Source organism: Cebidichthys violaceus, unplaced genomic scaffold, assembly GCF_023349555.1.
Source record: "Cebidichthys violaceus isolate CVI_PGR_0920_01 unplaced genomic scaffold, fCebVio1.0.p SCAF_310, whole genome shotgun sequence".
NCBI lineage: Eukaryota > Metazoa > Chordata > Actinopteri > Perciformes > Stichaeidae > Cebidichthys > Cebidichthys violaceus.
In genome coordinates this window covers 5001-20831 of record NW_027176496.1, presented here as the reverse complement: position 1 = coordinate 20831, position 15831 = coordinate 5001, and the positions used below count along the sequence as shown (strand labels likewise).

Here is a 15831-nt window from a genome sequence, read left to right as displayed (position 1 = left end):
ACACGTCTTTTATCTCTCTCATGTACTTCAGGAGTGTGTATACAAATTAATTCAGTTAAATTAAATTGCAATGCTGTTACATTTCTTTGTCATGTTTAATTAAGTTGTAATAGTTGGGCCAAATTGATAAAAAAAAATGATTCAAAAAAATTCATATACAACCACACAGACTAGCAGATCATTTTCCATAAAGGTTATGATATTTAGTATGTCAAATTATTACATATCCATGACATTTATTCATAATTTAATAATCCTTTGCTTGTGGAAAAAAGTAAAATCAATAATCACCTTTGACAACTCAAAACGTCACCAACATTGATTTATTCAATAGCTGAAGCTAGAACTAATAATATATATTTAGCTTTTATTCTGAAATCTGCACTTCCTGTATCTACCTGCTACCTGTGTTGTTGTTTTTCTACGCAGCTGACAGAGCGCGAGAGGAGGAGAGAGATACAGGGAGGTTGGTGTTGTCAGTGGGACAGACTCACGCAGGGACTCGTTGGACTTAAACGTCGGGTCGCTTCTCTGTCAGTCGGTACCGACTGTTAAACTGAACGAGAACCCGTTGAACCGCGCAGATCACCGCCCCGGAGCTCCGCAAAAGAAAAAAAAAGAAAAAAGGGAACCGATCAGATGCCTCCGTGGTAAGTAGGACTGGTGTAGCGCACGCACGCACGCATGCATGCGGACGGTGCGGGCCCCGCGTAGTAATATGTGTCAAGTTAGCTGCAGACTCTGCTGGACATCAGTGGCGGATGATGCTTTTTTCTTTTTTCTTTAATGCGCATCTTTAGTTAGAATGCTGCCCGAGTCTTCACAGCGTCCCTGTGTGTGTGTGTGTGTGTGTGTGTGTGTGTGTGTGTGTGTGTGTGTGTGTGTGTGCGCTGTTGGCGCAGGCTGGTCTGCGCTGTCATGTTATTGTGGATGCAGCCAGCAAGGCATGTTGACAGTAGAGGGGAGGGGAGAGGTTGGAAGGGTCCCAAATGGGCAATATATATATATATATATATATATATATATATATATATATATATATATATATATATATATATATATATATATATATATATATATATATATACACACCTTTACGGGGGTAGGTGACACTGTGTGGTCAGCACAGTTTGAATGCTTTAATACTCCACAATAGTGAAATATATAAATATACATATATATTTATCATGCATAAGATTTCACTAGTATAACGTGTTCTGTGTACAGTGAGTTTAAAGACTGTCGTCTTTATTATAGTCCTACAATAACCACATACAGACAAGATAACGTGTCAGTACTGAAGACATCTCGTTACCTTTATTGTGTTCTTTGTTGGCTGCACATATTCAGTGTGCCACAATAAACAGATACATCACTGTACAGGTCCTGTATTATTTCTATAGGGACGTACCGAGTCTGTATAGCACCTCGTGTTACAGTCATAACGCTCTATGATATTCCTCTGGTGATGTATTTTATGTCATATTTTGTATTGTATTCTAGTTAGCAGTTGTTCCCAAACTGGGTATTGGGATCCCTGCAAGGGGTTGCAAGTACATTCTGGTGGGGCCATGAGAGTATTAGGATAGGACGGCAGAAGACAAACATATTTCTATAATTTAAAATGATCTAATCTTTACTTTTAAATGGTGTAATTTCAAGCTTATGTAATAAAGTCAGTAAGTCTTTTGGCTGAACTGGTTACTACCGATATTTACTGATTCAAGTTATGTTTGGGAACCACCATATTATCGTACTATTGGCTATCAAATCGTTGCACATGAAGTATTAATAGAAGTATTATTTCTCATAAACTAACTTATCTTCAGCAAATGTACCAGTAACCTGCCTACACTTCATATCTTAGAGTCTCACAGGCTGTACGGGAGCAGCTCTCATAACGCGCGGGTCCTTGACCTCGTATGCGCGAGTGCACGAATGCGCACTGCTATACCTTGTAAATCAATACGGCTCACGGCACCTTGGAACAGTTGCACAACGGACCCCTTTAAAGCGCGCGCGACCGTTACGCTGCTGTGCTGTACGTCGACGCGTCCGAAAGACCAAGTTTTTTTTTCCACATAGTGTATTTTCTCAACTTGTAATTTTGATTACAATGCGATCAAGTGATTTCACACACACACACACGCACGCACGCACACACACACACACACACACACACACACACACACACACGCACACACACACACACACACACACACGCACACAGTTGAGATAAATAAGGCTAGATTTAGACTTGCAGATCCTGGCCAACACACCAGCTCACCACCACACTGCAGCCCACGTTGATCTCACCTATAGGCAGGCAAGTGTGTTTTGTGCGCGCGCGCACGTGTGTACGTGTGTGTGTGTGTGTGTGTGTGTGTGTGTGTGTGTGTGTGTGTGTGAGAGAGAGTGTGTGAGTCTCCTTTCACGGCTTCAGTTCCTGAAACAGCAACACCTACATGTTGTAAGTGTCAGTTTGAAGAGTTCAGCAGAGTTGAGTTTGCTTTTGTGTGTGTGTGTGTGTGTGTGTGTGTGTGTGTGTGTGTGTGTGTGTGTGTGTGTGTGTGTGTGTATGTGTGAGAGAGAGAGACAGATTCAGATGTCATCTTCCTATTATAAGAAAAATGACTCACTCTTTTTCAAGTACAATCCTTCAACTGAGGATCACATAAAAAAAACAAAAAACCCCAAAAGAGCTTTTTAGGCTTTCAGAGTTTCAGTTGAGCAGCCACAGACTGAGACGCTTTGTTCATCTCGCTGCGTCTCGTGGAGTTGATAGGCGTGTTCCCTATCAACGGTTATGTGGTTTCCAGTTGTGTCGGTGAACCCAGGCGAGTCGGGCACACCTACAGGCGAGGATCACCCCGCAGGAATGTTCTTTCGTGTGGACACCGTGTGTCGTCTGCGCTCTTGGCACGCAGGTAGATTCCTGAAAGAGGGAACGCCAGGCCCCCCCCCCCCGGAGGCGTCGTTTCATAATCAGGCCCCGTGAAGCAACTCTCTCGCTGCATGACGACGGCGGCTTCCGGTGAACAAAGCGGACGGTCCGGACATGTGTGCACAGCTTGAGTGAGCTTCAGAGTTTTGTCATTCCCGAGGGGGCAAAACATATCAAAGGACCGACGTTAATTATGAGAAAAAGTCTAAACGTAGCAGACAACTATAGCACAATGATGCAGTATATTAACTGGAGCTGAAAAATAGTCATTCAATTGACGAGTGGATTAACCAGAATATTAATCGGCAATAGTTTTAACATTCAATTAAGGTGATTTAATCAAGATTTGCTGGTTCCAGGGTATCACTTTGGTGTAACAAAAGTTTAAAATTGTAATTATACACAATTTATTTATGTATATTTGATGATTTAGGCCTCGTGGTGGCTTGCACTCTTCTAGGACTACTAGGTCTAGTTTTAAGACCGTTGAGTTGGTCTACCGCTTTGGTCCAGACTGAAATGTCTCAACGACTGTTGGATGAATTGTCGTGACATTGTGGACAAACACGATCCCCTCAGGATGATTTTGAACACCTTTGGTGATCCCTTGACATTCCATCCAGCACCATCAGCAGGTCCAAATACAGATTCGTTCAACACGTTTGGTTAATGACCAATTAAACCTGGCACACTTTGTTTTTCGGAGTTCCTCCAAAGCTCTGAGCTGTTCATAAGAATGGGTGGATTTTGATTTCCTATCTCTCTCTCTCGTACCATTTTCACCCTCAGATCAGGAGAAGATGGGACTGAATTGAACACCGGCAGAGCAGGAGGACAAAGCTCTCTGAATATTTGCCGTTACCGTCCAGCAGTGCCATCCGAGACCCCGAATCTACCTCGAGAGACCCGCAGCTGGTCTAGAATCAACCCGAACCTCACCTAACTACCCGGGAGGAGATGGAGAACTGACCGGAGGACCAGCAGGCAGCTCCTCCCCTTTTTCCACCTGCAGCCATGGCGGCGCTAAAACGCCATCATGACGGGAAGATCGCCGGGCTGTATGACCTGGACAAGACGCTGGGACGCGGACACTTCGCTGTGGTTAAACTGGCCCGACACGTATTCACTGGAGAAAAGGTACGCTTGTCCATGTCTGTACATGCAGGTGGAATGCGTTGATGCCAGTGATCGGATCTCTTGATATTTAAACACCCTTTCACATAGATTACTCACCCTCAGAGACCGACATACCAAAGAAGGGTGACTCAAGCGAGATGAGTGGCTTGATTAGCCAAACGTATTGTGTTTGTCTTGGCTTTTGGGAATGTCTTAGCGTCGCGTCTTAATGTTGTTTCTGGAGGCGTTTCCCGCCTGACAGGACTTAACGTGAAATACTTGTAATGTTTCAGTTTGAGGCGGCTGTTGCTCAGAGGTAGAGCGGAGGGTTGCCTTCCAATCGGTAGATCGGTACGGCGCTTTGAGCGGTCGGGGGGGGGGAAAACTAGCAGGCGCTATAAAAAGAAAAAATTGCAGGAATGAGGCCCAATATCTTTAGTATCAACACCATACATCAGCAATTAGCTGCTTCAGTCCAAAAAGAGTCAATAACCTCTACAGTATGCAAAAAAAAACAGCTGCTGCTGATAGTTGCAGATTTTGGGGGCCGGATGCCAATCATCCGCTGTCATCGTGTTGCTCTTCCAGGTCGCAGTGAAGGTGATCGATAAGACCAAGCTGGACCCGGTGGCGCGGGCGCACCTTTTCCAGGAGGTGCGATGCATGAAGATGGTGCAGCACCCCAACGTGGTGCGCCTCTACGAGGTCATCGACACGGCCACCAAGCTCTACCTCATCCTGGAGCTGGGAGACGGGGGAGACATGTACGACTGCATCATGAAGCACGACGGAGGCCTCGCTGAGGAGGTGAGTGTTGGGTTGTGGGTAGCAGATCAGGTTGCATAGACCTGGACGGGAGTCTTTCGAGCGGTAGATGAAGGTTCACCGCACCTGCGGAGCCTTGACTTAGGGGCTCTCCACCATTTCCGGTGGTTAAAGAAAGAGAAAGGAGATCCATAAATCAGTAGTAATTGTCCTATGAGTGGACGACAATCACTGAAGTTCAACTCTCTAGGAAACAACATTTTGTATTTAGTTGAGACTATTTTGCGGGGAAAGCAGTGAAGGACACTTCAAAGGTAGTTAGAAGCTCACCAATGCATTGCGCATACCGATTCTCTAAAGTTAATCAATTCCAGACACCAGGAGGCAAGTGTCTGACATTGAAAGCTGTAACGTCGCACCTCAAGCGGGGAAAAGGGGATCAGACGTTCTCAAACAGTGGCTTATTATTCACTTTTTATGTTCCCTTACTGGTACGAAATGAGTTGGCATACCGACATGATGTACATTTGCTTGCTACAAATTCCCGTCTCTCCTTTCCAAGGTGGCCAAGTGTTACTTCGCCCAAATCGTCCACGCCATCTCCTACTGTCACCGGCTGCACGTGGTGCACAGGGACCTGAAGCCGGAGAACGTGGTGTTCTTCGAGAAGCAGGGCGTCGTCAAGCTCACCGACTTCGGCTTCAGCAACCGGTTTCAGCCCGGGAAAACGCTCAACACCTCCTGCGGCTCGCTGGCCTACTCTGCTCCTGAAATCCTGCTGGGGGACGAGTACGACGCTCCCGCTGTGGGTGAGGAGTCGTCTTTTACCTGCGCCGCGGACGGGACAGCGTCTCGGTCCCTAGTCCGCCGTGTGTTCCCCCGCAGCAGGACATGGTGCACGCTGTCCTTTACTGTCTCTCAGCCTGGTTAACTGATGCTCTCACACTCCCACACACACTCTCTCTCTCTGCAGGCATGACCTACTGATATCTCAGAATACACTTTGACCATACCGTGTGACCTGCAAGTACTTTGGATGTAGCCCCCTGCATGGCACACCGGCAGCTTTATCAGCCAGCTGATAGAAGGGAGGAGGAACTGCTCAAAGTTCAGATCGTGTTAGCGAACAAGGCAGTTTGGAAATCGGACCATAACTTAACCCGCAGAATTGTCGTCACGCGCACCTGCAGTTCATTTTCGTCCGCGGGTTTCCGTTCGTTGACAGTCATGGCCTTTCTGTGTATAATAAAATCTGAGATCCGATCAGGCTGAAATTGGTTTCCTCAGCACTCTTCACCTCCGTCTTTCTCTCTCTCTCTCTCTCTCTCTCCCTCTCTCTCTCTCTCTCTCTCTCCCATCGGTGATGGTAACAATCCTTTGCAGAGCCACAGCTTAGATATTCAATCAAAAATGTAATGGGGAAAGAAATGAAACAGAGGCGTGCAGATTTGGAGAGAGAGAGAGAGAGAGAGAGCGAGAGAGAGAGAGAGAGAGAGAGAGAGAGAGAAACAAGGGACAAGAGGCAGAGCGAGAGAAAAGCATCAGTAGCCCCTCCGTCTACCCAGAAGCCACTGCGTCAGAGCATGAGAGAGGCATTTTCTGTTTTTCTGACTGAGTGGATTCGCGGTGGCTATTTTCTCTTCCGCCTGCCTCCGCTCCGTCTCCGTCTCTTTTAGTGGGCCGAGCAGATGTTGCTGCTCTCTAAAATCGAGAAGTGAAGCAATAGTCGTTATTTGACTGCGTGTGTGTGTGTGTGTGTGTGTGTGTGTGTGTGTGTGTGTGTGTGTGTGTGTGTGTGTGTGTGTGTGTGTGTGTGTGTGTGTGTTTTGGATGATGGTGGGAGTATCCGGCTGTGTCAGGTCAGCTGTCCTGAAAAAAAAAAAAAAGAAGCCCGTGCGAGCATTTGACCCAGATGACAAGTCAATAGTGTGTGTGTGTGTGTGTGTGTGTGTGTGTGTGTGTGTGTGTGTGTGTGTGTGTGTGTGTGTGTGTGTGTGTTCATTCTGCCCGTGTGCCATTGTTCACTCAGCTGAGATGATGATGTTTTGATTGCGGGGGGGATTATCCACCCGGCCGGGATGTAACATTGTGCGATTCTATCGGCGGTGCGGTTTGATGAGGAACAGGCCGACCGGAAGGCCTGACTTTTTCGGGGCTTTGAGGTAACCCTAACCCTAACCCTAACCCTAACCGGGGGATTACATGGCTTGCCGAGGAACCGTGCCGCCGACAGCCGGTTGTGGTGCTGCTGGAGGTTCTTTGCTGGTGCCGTGCCAGGTGGCGGCGGCGAGCCCGGTTCGTTGCAGAGAGATAAAGAGGATGTCCTCGCTCGGGGCCCATCTCCAGTCGGACCTGTTCGGAGTCCGTTGCTCTTTTGAGAAAACGCTGAGGGATAATTTGAGAGTCCACCAGTCCCACAGAAGGGGCCAATTAGCCGGAGCAAACTGCAAAGAAGCAGAGAAAAAAAAGCCACATTTATTTATTAATCCAAAGCGTCAAGTGCTTTTCCCAGCAGAGAAACTTGACCTTCATTCCCTTTCATGCTTCGTTATCAGGATCAGGGCTGCAAATAATCATTTTAATCTTTGATTAATCTGCTTTCTCAATTAATCGTTTGGTCTATGAACGGTCCTCCCAGCTCCCAAGGCGTGAAAATGAGAGCGAATAAAAGGAATTTCCAGGATAAAACAATATGCGATATGTTATTATCATACAAAAAATTAGAGGGAAATCGCAAGTTCCAACGCAGGGAGTCGATGAACGACTAATAAGCGCTGTGAAAAGATGCCTGCACTGTCATGCAGTGTGTGGGCTCCTTTGTTTTTTATGTCTCCAGTAAATGGAAAAGTTAAATATAGATTTCTGCTTCCTCTTCAAGAACAACAATGTCAAAGACACGAGGAAGTGTTGGTTTGGTCTTCTTGGCGTCTGCGGCTCGAGTGAGGCTGATGTGCAGCGACGCGACCCGGTGTTGCCCAGAGACGCGTCAGCCATCTGGTTTGCACATAAAGTTGTTGAGGAGGGAAGTTTGGACGGACCTGCTGACGCGAGTAGCGAGGGAGCGCGGGGTCACGGTTGCTAGGATACGTTGGCTAGGGGTAAGATGGTAGCGGGGGACTGCGGCGGCGTCTTCTTTCTTCTTCTTTTTTTCCATCCCTCCCATCAGCAGCATGAGACGCTCCTTCACTGCCTCAGAGCAATAAATACTCGCCACCCACGGTTAAACTGGCACCGTTGACTTCACCAGATGGAAATCCTCTCCCGTATTAAGTCATTTTGCGTTTCCGGTTGGTTTTGGTGATCAGATTAAGAACTGATATTTGGCCCTTTGCAGCCTTCGCATCCGTGGGAGGGAAAAGCTTCATCTTGAAGAAACTCTATGGAGAAAAAGTCACTCGGATATTTAGTTTGATCAAACGGTGATCTCTGCAGAGTAGCTGCAGAAATACAGGGAAAGGAGCTCAAGGATTAGCTCTTTAAAGCTGCGCTAATCAACATTTCTATATTAAGGATTTGTTAAATGACTTCGTGTAACGTTCAAGTGCAACCCTGCACTTCACCTCACATTTGTTTAGCTTCTTCGCATCTTTTTGAGCTCAATGTTTTGGGTTGTCCCTGCAGCCAAACCACTAACCAGATGTCTAGGGTCAGATTGCTTCTTTTTTTGTTGTTGCAAGATTGCAATTTTAGTGCAAGCCGACCTGTTTAACACATACTGTGGAATCTCTTAAATTCCCTTGAATTCCACTTTGTCAATAAGGCAAATGTGAGGAAAGTAAACAAAAGGTTCTGATAAATCGGCCCAGAACCAACACGACTCGTGTTGACAGCTTCTTCCGCTGCCCCAGAGTGGCCAAAACAAAAACAAAACAAAAAATCAATTGATGGAGCTTTTAAAAGAAATGGAGACGGATATTGTAAATCATCTGATACTAATGCTGCTTCAACTGCCGTTTCATTCCCCCGCTCCGTTACTTCACATCGCTCGACATAAGAAGCCCCAGATCATAGCAAATATTTCTCCCGACGTCGCGGTGAAACAGAGGTCAACGCGCTGACTCTGCGCTTTTCTACGTCACCGTCTCTCTGCTTCGTAGTCGCTGTCTGACTGCAGGAATGTGTGTCAGTGGACCAGCCAGCTGACCGGAGCGCCGGCGCACGCCCCCGAGCAAAAAAAAAAGAAAGTTGCTCTTTTTTTTAAAAAAAAACCCGGATAATTGGACCGAGGGAGAGTTTGCGTGAAGCTTTGAGGGGAGGGGGGGGATGAACACGTTAACCCACTTTCCTAGGACTGCGCGCGCGTGTGTGTGTGTGCGTGTGTGTGAGCATGAAGCCGGCAGCAGTGCAGAGCTTCACCCTTGGTTACACAAATGTGTCCTAAGCCAGTGTATATTTATGGAAATGGCTCTGATCGAATATGATTCATGCTTCATTTGAACTGGGGGGGCAGAAGCTCTTGTTTTGTTGTATCTAGGTCACTAAGCTGAGAGGACGTCTGTTCCTCACTTTGTTGGTGTGTTTTGGGGTTGTTGTTTTTTTGAGGCCATCTTCCATAAACAAAAATCCCACTAGAGTCCACACGTTATTTATTTTGGTATCAACGGCATTCTCTCCGTGTCTCTGCAGATATCTGGAGTCTGGGAGTGATCCTCTTCATGCTGGTCTGCGGCCAGCCCCCCTTCCAGGAGGCCAACGACAGCGAGACGCTCACGATGATCATGGACTGTAAATACACGGTGCCGGCGCACATCTCCCATGCATGCAGAGAGTGAGTTAACAGACGCAGATGGACGGAGTACTCTGCAGGTGCTGCATATTTCATGTTTATAGATGTGTGAAGAGAGCCGCCTCTCTCTTCTGCCGCTCCCCGTTGTCCTGCTTCCCCCCCCCCCGCTCGCTCGCTGCTGCTGCTGCAGTCAGCTGCTCCACCGGAGATGCGGCGTTAAGTGGATCTAATGCACCCTTTAAAAAAAAACCCGGCCCTCTATTTTTATCATTGTGAGGGTTTAGCTACATGCATCGAAAGCAGATCAGGGCGAAATATAGATGCTGAATACATTTTTGAATGACTGTTTTTGGACTTGGATGTATTGGCACACATTGCTGAATCGTGTTTTTGTTTTGTTTTTTTTTCCTCCGGTTTGAACACCTAAACAAATTTACTTATGCATGTCTTAAAGAAACAGCACGTCTGCCTGTTTCGTGAGAGTGATTTAGCCGGTGATGCTGCTACACCCATCTGTGCCAGACCGGTGGAGGTGGAGAGCTCGTTTACGGGATTATCCCAAAGGCAAACGCTGATAACGGTGCTCTTGAATATCAGCTATCCAATACACCAAAAGTATGTTATTGAATAAAGTGCATCTTGTCCCTCATGTTGGAGGCAGAAGACACTGAAAGGATCAGATTCTGTTTGCCTTTATTGGACAGTTGACAGAAAGGGAATGTGGCGCAGAGGGAGATATGACATGCAGCAATATCTATTTTAAAGGAATTCTGTTTTATTAAAACCTTATTAGCAAAGTTTTGGCTCAGCTATGTGGCTACCAGCTAACTTGCAACCTCCAGTCATATAAACTTTATACTATCATCTGTCAGATATACTTTATTCAGAGGTAAAAGTGAAAGTGACAACATCGCAATTGTGTAAACCGTATTGCTTACACTTACTACGGCAAGTCCAGTGGGTCAAAGTTCAACGGATGGATGTTTACAGCGGGCAGTTTGGGTAATAATGTGACCGTTTGAGATTTGGCTAACCTGGTGGTTTTAAAAAAAAAAAAAAAAAACCCACACAGCTAGACCAGATGTTCCTCCACGATGCTGATCCCCCTCTCTGTGACTCCCTCCAGCCTCATAGCCCAGATGCTGCAGAGGGACCCCAAGAAACGAGCGACCCTGGAGGAGATCGGGGCCCACGAATGGCTCCAAGGCGTCGACCCCTCCCCGGCCACCAAGCTGTCCACCCCTCTGGTGTCCCACCGCAGCCTGTCGGAGGAGGAGCACGGCTCCATCATCCAGCGCATGGTGCTGGGGGGCATCGCAGATCGAGATACCGTAACTGAGTACGTTGTCCCTCTATCTCGCACGCATTCGCCACGGTTCACTAGTCCAGCTAAGACTGAATTGAGTGTCGTCAAGAGTTTAATTGCCATTAACAAGCAGCTGGCAGTCAGTCCTGAGCTGTCGCCATGTCAAATCAAATCTGCACCGTCCCGTCACTTCCTTTTGACTCACGGTCAGGGTTTGGTGCATGTGTGTGTGTGTGTGTGTGTGTGTGTGTGTGTGTGTGTGTGTTTTGGAATTCAAATTGATTTCTCTCTCTCCATCACCTGCAGGGCTCTGGAGTCGAATCAGTACAACCACATCACGGCTACATACTTCCTGCTGGCTGAGAGGATGCTGAGGGAGAAGCAAGAGAAGGAGCAGCACAGCCAGATACGATCACCCAGCCCCAGCAAGGCCCAGTTCAGGTACGCGCACACGCACACACACACACACACACACACACACACACACACACACACACACACACACACACACACACACACACACACACACACACACACACTCCTTGAGATGGACAGAGTGCTGCCTCTGCAGTTTCCAAAAGACAAGTTTGACAGCAGAATGGACAGACGGAAGAGAAATGTGTCTTCTTATTAAGAAATATGAAATTCGAGCGATATAAGAGATGGTTGGCTTGTACTAAAACTGCAATCTTGCAACAAAAAAAAAAGCAATCGGACCCTTTTACTCGTTAACATTAGCAGCTAGATATCTGGAACTAATGCTGAAATATAGGTCATTAAACAAAATAATGATAATAGCGTGTTCACTATCTGCTATTTCTGTTCAACCCTCCCTGAATCTTGTTTTCTGTGTGTCTTTAAACCCTTCACAGGCAGTCCTGGCCCACCAGAGTGGACGTTCACCAGGATGTCAGTGACGGCTTGGGGGGTCCGACTATCTCCCACCCCGGGGGGCCGCAGTCACCCGCCCGCAGTGCCGAGAGCCTCCACAAAGGCCCCAGGCCCAAAACGGCTCTGCTGGACCTCAGCCAGCGGCAGGAGAGCCGCACACAGCCGCCGGCGCGACAGAACCAGGAGAGGGCGCTCCGGCCTCTGGTGAAGCCCCACTCCAACCCCCTCAGGCTGAGCTCTCTGACCTCAGTGGGCCCTTGCAAACCTCGTAGTCCCAGTCTTTTCAGCGTGGAGGAGGACGAGGAAGAAGAAGGGGAAGATAAATGTTTATCGCCCTCTGCGCTTCCTGCTCAGGTGGTGCTTCGCTGCAAAGCTTCCTCCTCGTCCGTGTCTTCTTCCGCTAATCGTCTGACGTCCCGTATGAGCGCTCCGGTTCTCAACCAGATCCACGAGGAGGACAAAGAGGAGGAGGAGGAGGAGAAGAGGGAGCTGCATGGATTCGGGCCGCCCAAACCCAGCCTCAGCCTCAGCCTCGATCTGAACTCTAGAATACCATCACTGCCCACGCTCATACTATCGCCCAAAACGGCTGGCGTGACAGCGCCGGTCGCCGCTTTCACCCCCGGCTCGGAGACTAGCGACGACGAGACGGAGAGCCACCATAAACCAGATACGGCGACTGCAGGCGGACAGGCGGACGAGAGAGGAGGGAGGATAGAGGAGAGAGAGAAGAGGGGATCGGGGCAGGGCAGTCCCTCCAACTGCGCCAGTCCTGGATCAGGTTCGGGCCAAGGCAAGGGCACCCCCAAAGCTGCCAGCGGCCTGGTGGAAAGCTTAAAGCTGATGAGCTTGTGCCTGAGCTCTCAGTTCCACAACCTGACGGGAGGAGGAGGAGGAGGAGGAGGAGGTGGAGGAGGTGGAGGCGGAGGAGGCGGCGGCGGCGGCGGCAGCGGGGCCGTCGTTGGCGGGGACGCCCAGGACCGTCCCATGTGGAGGATGTGCATGGGCGGCTCCACCGGTAGCCTGGATAAGGTCTCGCTCCTCGGTGGCCCCTCACCCAGGGGGAACCTGTACCACCACCAGCCCCCGCTGGGAGACGCGCTGGCCGACCCGCTGCTGGAGGGCTCCTGCGCGGGCACGCTGAGGCTGGGGGAGCTGGACCTGGCCAGGGAGAACCACAGGAACATGAAGAACCGCGTGCTGCAGATGCCCCTGAGCGACAAGACTCTGTCCGTCAACATCCACCGGAGCACCAAGGAGGGTCTGCTCTGTACTCCCACCCCACACAGCTGCTGCCAGGTCATCTAGAGCGGCCGGCGGAGCGGCCGCCGCCGCCGCCCCTCCACGCCCATCTGTACGTCCCCTCATCGTCTCGCTTTTCTCCACTTATTCAAATGCTGTTTCCTATTATTCAACACTTACGGCGGTGGATAACAAGGGAGGGAGTCCAAAATGCCTACTTTGCACATTTAGAGACAGTAAAAAGTCTCCGTGGAGGACACTGGTTGCCATGCCAAGTATGTGAAGCACTTTCAGCAGATTAAACGGGAACACTAAAGGGACATTTTAACCCCCCCCCCCCCCCCATTAAGTATGGGGCTCCTCACACACTTGTATATACAGTATGTACACATTTTGTGCACATCCACACGCACACCTACATCACTCTCTGATAAGCTGGTAAAAAAAAAGAAAGGGATACCTGATGAGTTTTAGTGTCATGTTACATATTGTATTGTTTGTTTTACCGTTATTTTTAAGAATTCTTTCTTTGAGACAATCCTTTTTTAATGCGTTTTTTTTTTTTTTAAATTCTGACTGAAAGGGTTAAGTTATGCCTGTGTGTTTTTTTTTTTTTTTATTCATTCAAACGAGGACAAAGAACAGGGTGGAAATGGACTCAGCGGCACTAAAGTGTGATGGTGGCATCACAGTATTTTGTAGTCTTATCACTGTTTTATTTTTCTATCTCCAACGTGCTCCACAGACTCAAGAAAGAAAGGAGGAAAAAAAAGGCACACTCACTCGTCAAGCCTCTGCATAGTTACACAGCAGAGTCTGTACATATGTGAATAACCTTCCAAGCAGTACTCTGTGCTCGTAGTATTGACGGTAAAGTTGTACCGCAGTAGTAAACCCGAATACTAGAACCGTACACACACACACACACACACACACACACACGACCATTATTCTCCACTCCTGCTGGATATCCAAGGTGTTTGGTTGAACCCAGAGGTAGAGGTGTGTGTGTTTTGGTGGCAGGAGAAGAACACTGAAATGAGTTGTTACACGGGCAACGGCAGCTCTTTAAATTCAGAGCGAACGACTTCTGGGGTGGAATCCGAAAACCGTGCGCTCTCCGGGGTTCACGGTAGCCGCAGTTGTAGCATATTCCAAGACAAAAACAACAAAAAAAAAGAGTTTTTTTTTTCAGTAGAACATAAACAAACACCGCCTCCTTCAAGTATCGGTCTGTGTAACTGGATGTGTGACCCCCGCCCCTAGTGGAATATATATATATATATATATATATATATATATATATAACTTGATCGGTGCATGTGTTTTTTTGTTTTGTTTGCTGTAGCAACATTATTCTTGCCCACTGAGGTCAAGCCACCTGCTGTATCTACCGAAGTAACAGATTCAAAATGGTCACTTTACCGTAGCCTCACAACGAAACCAGCGACTGCAAAATGTACAACAAAAATGGATGTGCCATAAAATCTGTCTTGAGCATATTGTACTGTATGTACTGTATATGATAGAGATATATTAAAATGAAATGATGTGAATAAAGAGTCCGTTTCTTGACTCTTTGTTGAAAGTTGGTGTGCACCTTTTTTTCTTTTTCTTCTTTTAACCAATCCACCTTTTAATAGATCTGAGAGGAAAAATAAAAGGACATCTTGTTGTGCAGCGTTACATCCACACTAAATGTCCACATTCTAACGAACAAATTCTGATTCATAAAAACCTTGCAAACGTCCGCCGGTGTTCAATTTCCTTTTATTAATCCCAAATGAATGAGCCGTGGATCAGCCCCGTAACCCCGCCCTCTACGCACCCACATTCAACCCCGGAATGGTCAATGCAAAAGCACCTCATGAACGCAGAGGAAGGAGCCGGCTGAAGAACGGTTCTTTACGGTTCTAACGACCGAGAGAAAGACGCCGAAGAGGATCCCTCCTAGAAGGGTTCTGCAGGGATGGAGTATTTTTGGAGGCCAACCAGGGACGTTAGCGTCACACTGGTTCCCGATGGGACTTTTCCATTTTCCATTCAGTGTTGTTTCCTCCTCCCCTTGCAGGCCGTCACCAGGCTGGCTCACCTGTGTGCCGATGAGGGAAAGCTCACAAAGCTGTTCCGGCCTCGTTCGCTTGGCTTGTTTGCTTTTTGTCGTTTTTTTTTCCTTTTAACTTTGCTCCCAAAACTGCCAGACATAGTTGAGCATCTTTTAACCATTTCATTTGATCTCATCCATGATGCATGTATGACGTGCCACAGAAGAAGGCAGACGTACATTTAGCGCCTTCGTTCTGTTAGCAGCACGAGCGGATTATGAGACAATGAGCCTCTGACAGACATGGAGACGGACCCACCACCACTAGGAGCACGATGCACAGACTTCTTCTTATTGATGTAGTTATCTGTTACTTTGTGGTCCATTTGTGCCTCTTTGAGGTTGTTTTGTGTCTCTTTGTAGTTATTTGGTGTCTCTTTGAGGTTGTTTTGTGTCTATTTGTAGGTGTTTGGTGTCTCTTTGAGGTTGTTTTGTGTCTCTTTGTAGTTATTTGGTGTCTCTTTGAGGTTGTTTTGTGTCTCTTTGTAGTTATTTGGTGTCTCTTTGAGGTTGTTTTGTGTCTCTTTGTAGTTATTTGGTGTCTCTTTGAGGTTGTTTTGTGTCTCTTTGTAGGTGTTTGGTGTCTCTTAATAGTTTCTCTGTGTCTATTTGTGTCTTTTCATAGCCGTTGTGAGTCTCTCTGTGTCTTGTTGTAGCTGTTTTGGATCTCTTAGTAGTCGTTTTGGTCTCTTTATGGTATTTTTTACGTTTCTCTGCGGTTATTGCGAGTCCCCTCT

The 15831-nt window shown here is 47.6% G+C and overlaps 1 protein-coding gene across 1 annotated transcript; it reads left to right on the top strand.

Moving 5' to 3' along the window:
• Positions 1 to 421: 421 nt before the first annotated feature.
• Positions 422 to 14542, top strand: LOC137882426 (SNF-related serine/threonine-protein kinase-like). Its single transcript, XM_068724729.1, has 8 exons — positions 422 to 650; positions 3734 to 4081; positions 4649 to 4867; positions 5388 to 5634; positions 9452 to 9593; positions 10678 to 10890; positions 11164 to 11298; positions 11730 to 14542. Exons 2-8 carry the CDS (start codon positions 3959 to 3961, stop codon positions 13054 to 13056), a joined length of 2406 nt encoding a protein of 801 aa, XP_068580830.1. The 5' UTR covers positions 422 to 650; positions 3734 to 3958; the 3' UTR covers positions 13057 to 14542.
• Positions 14543 to 15831: the final 1289 nt, after the last annotated feature.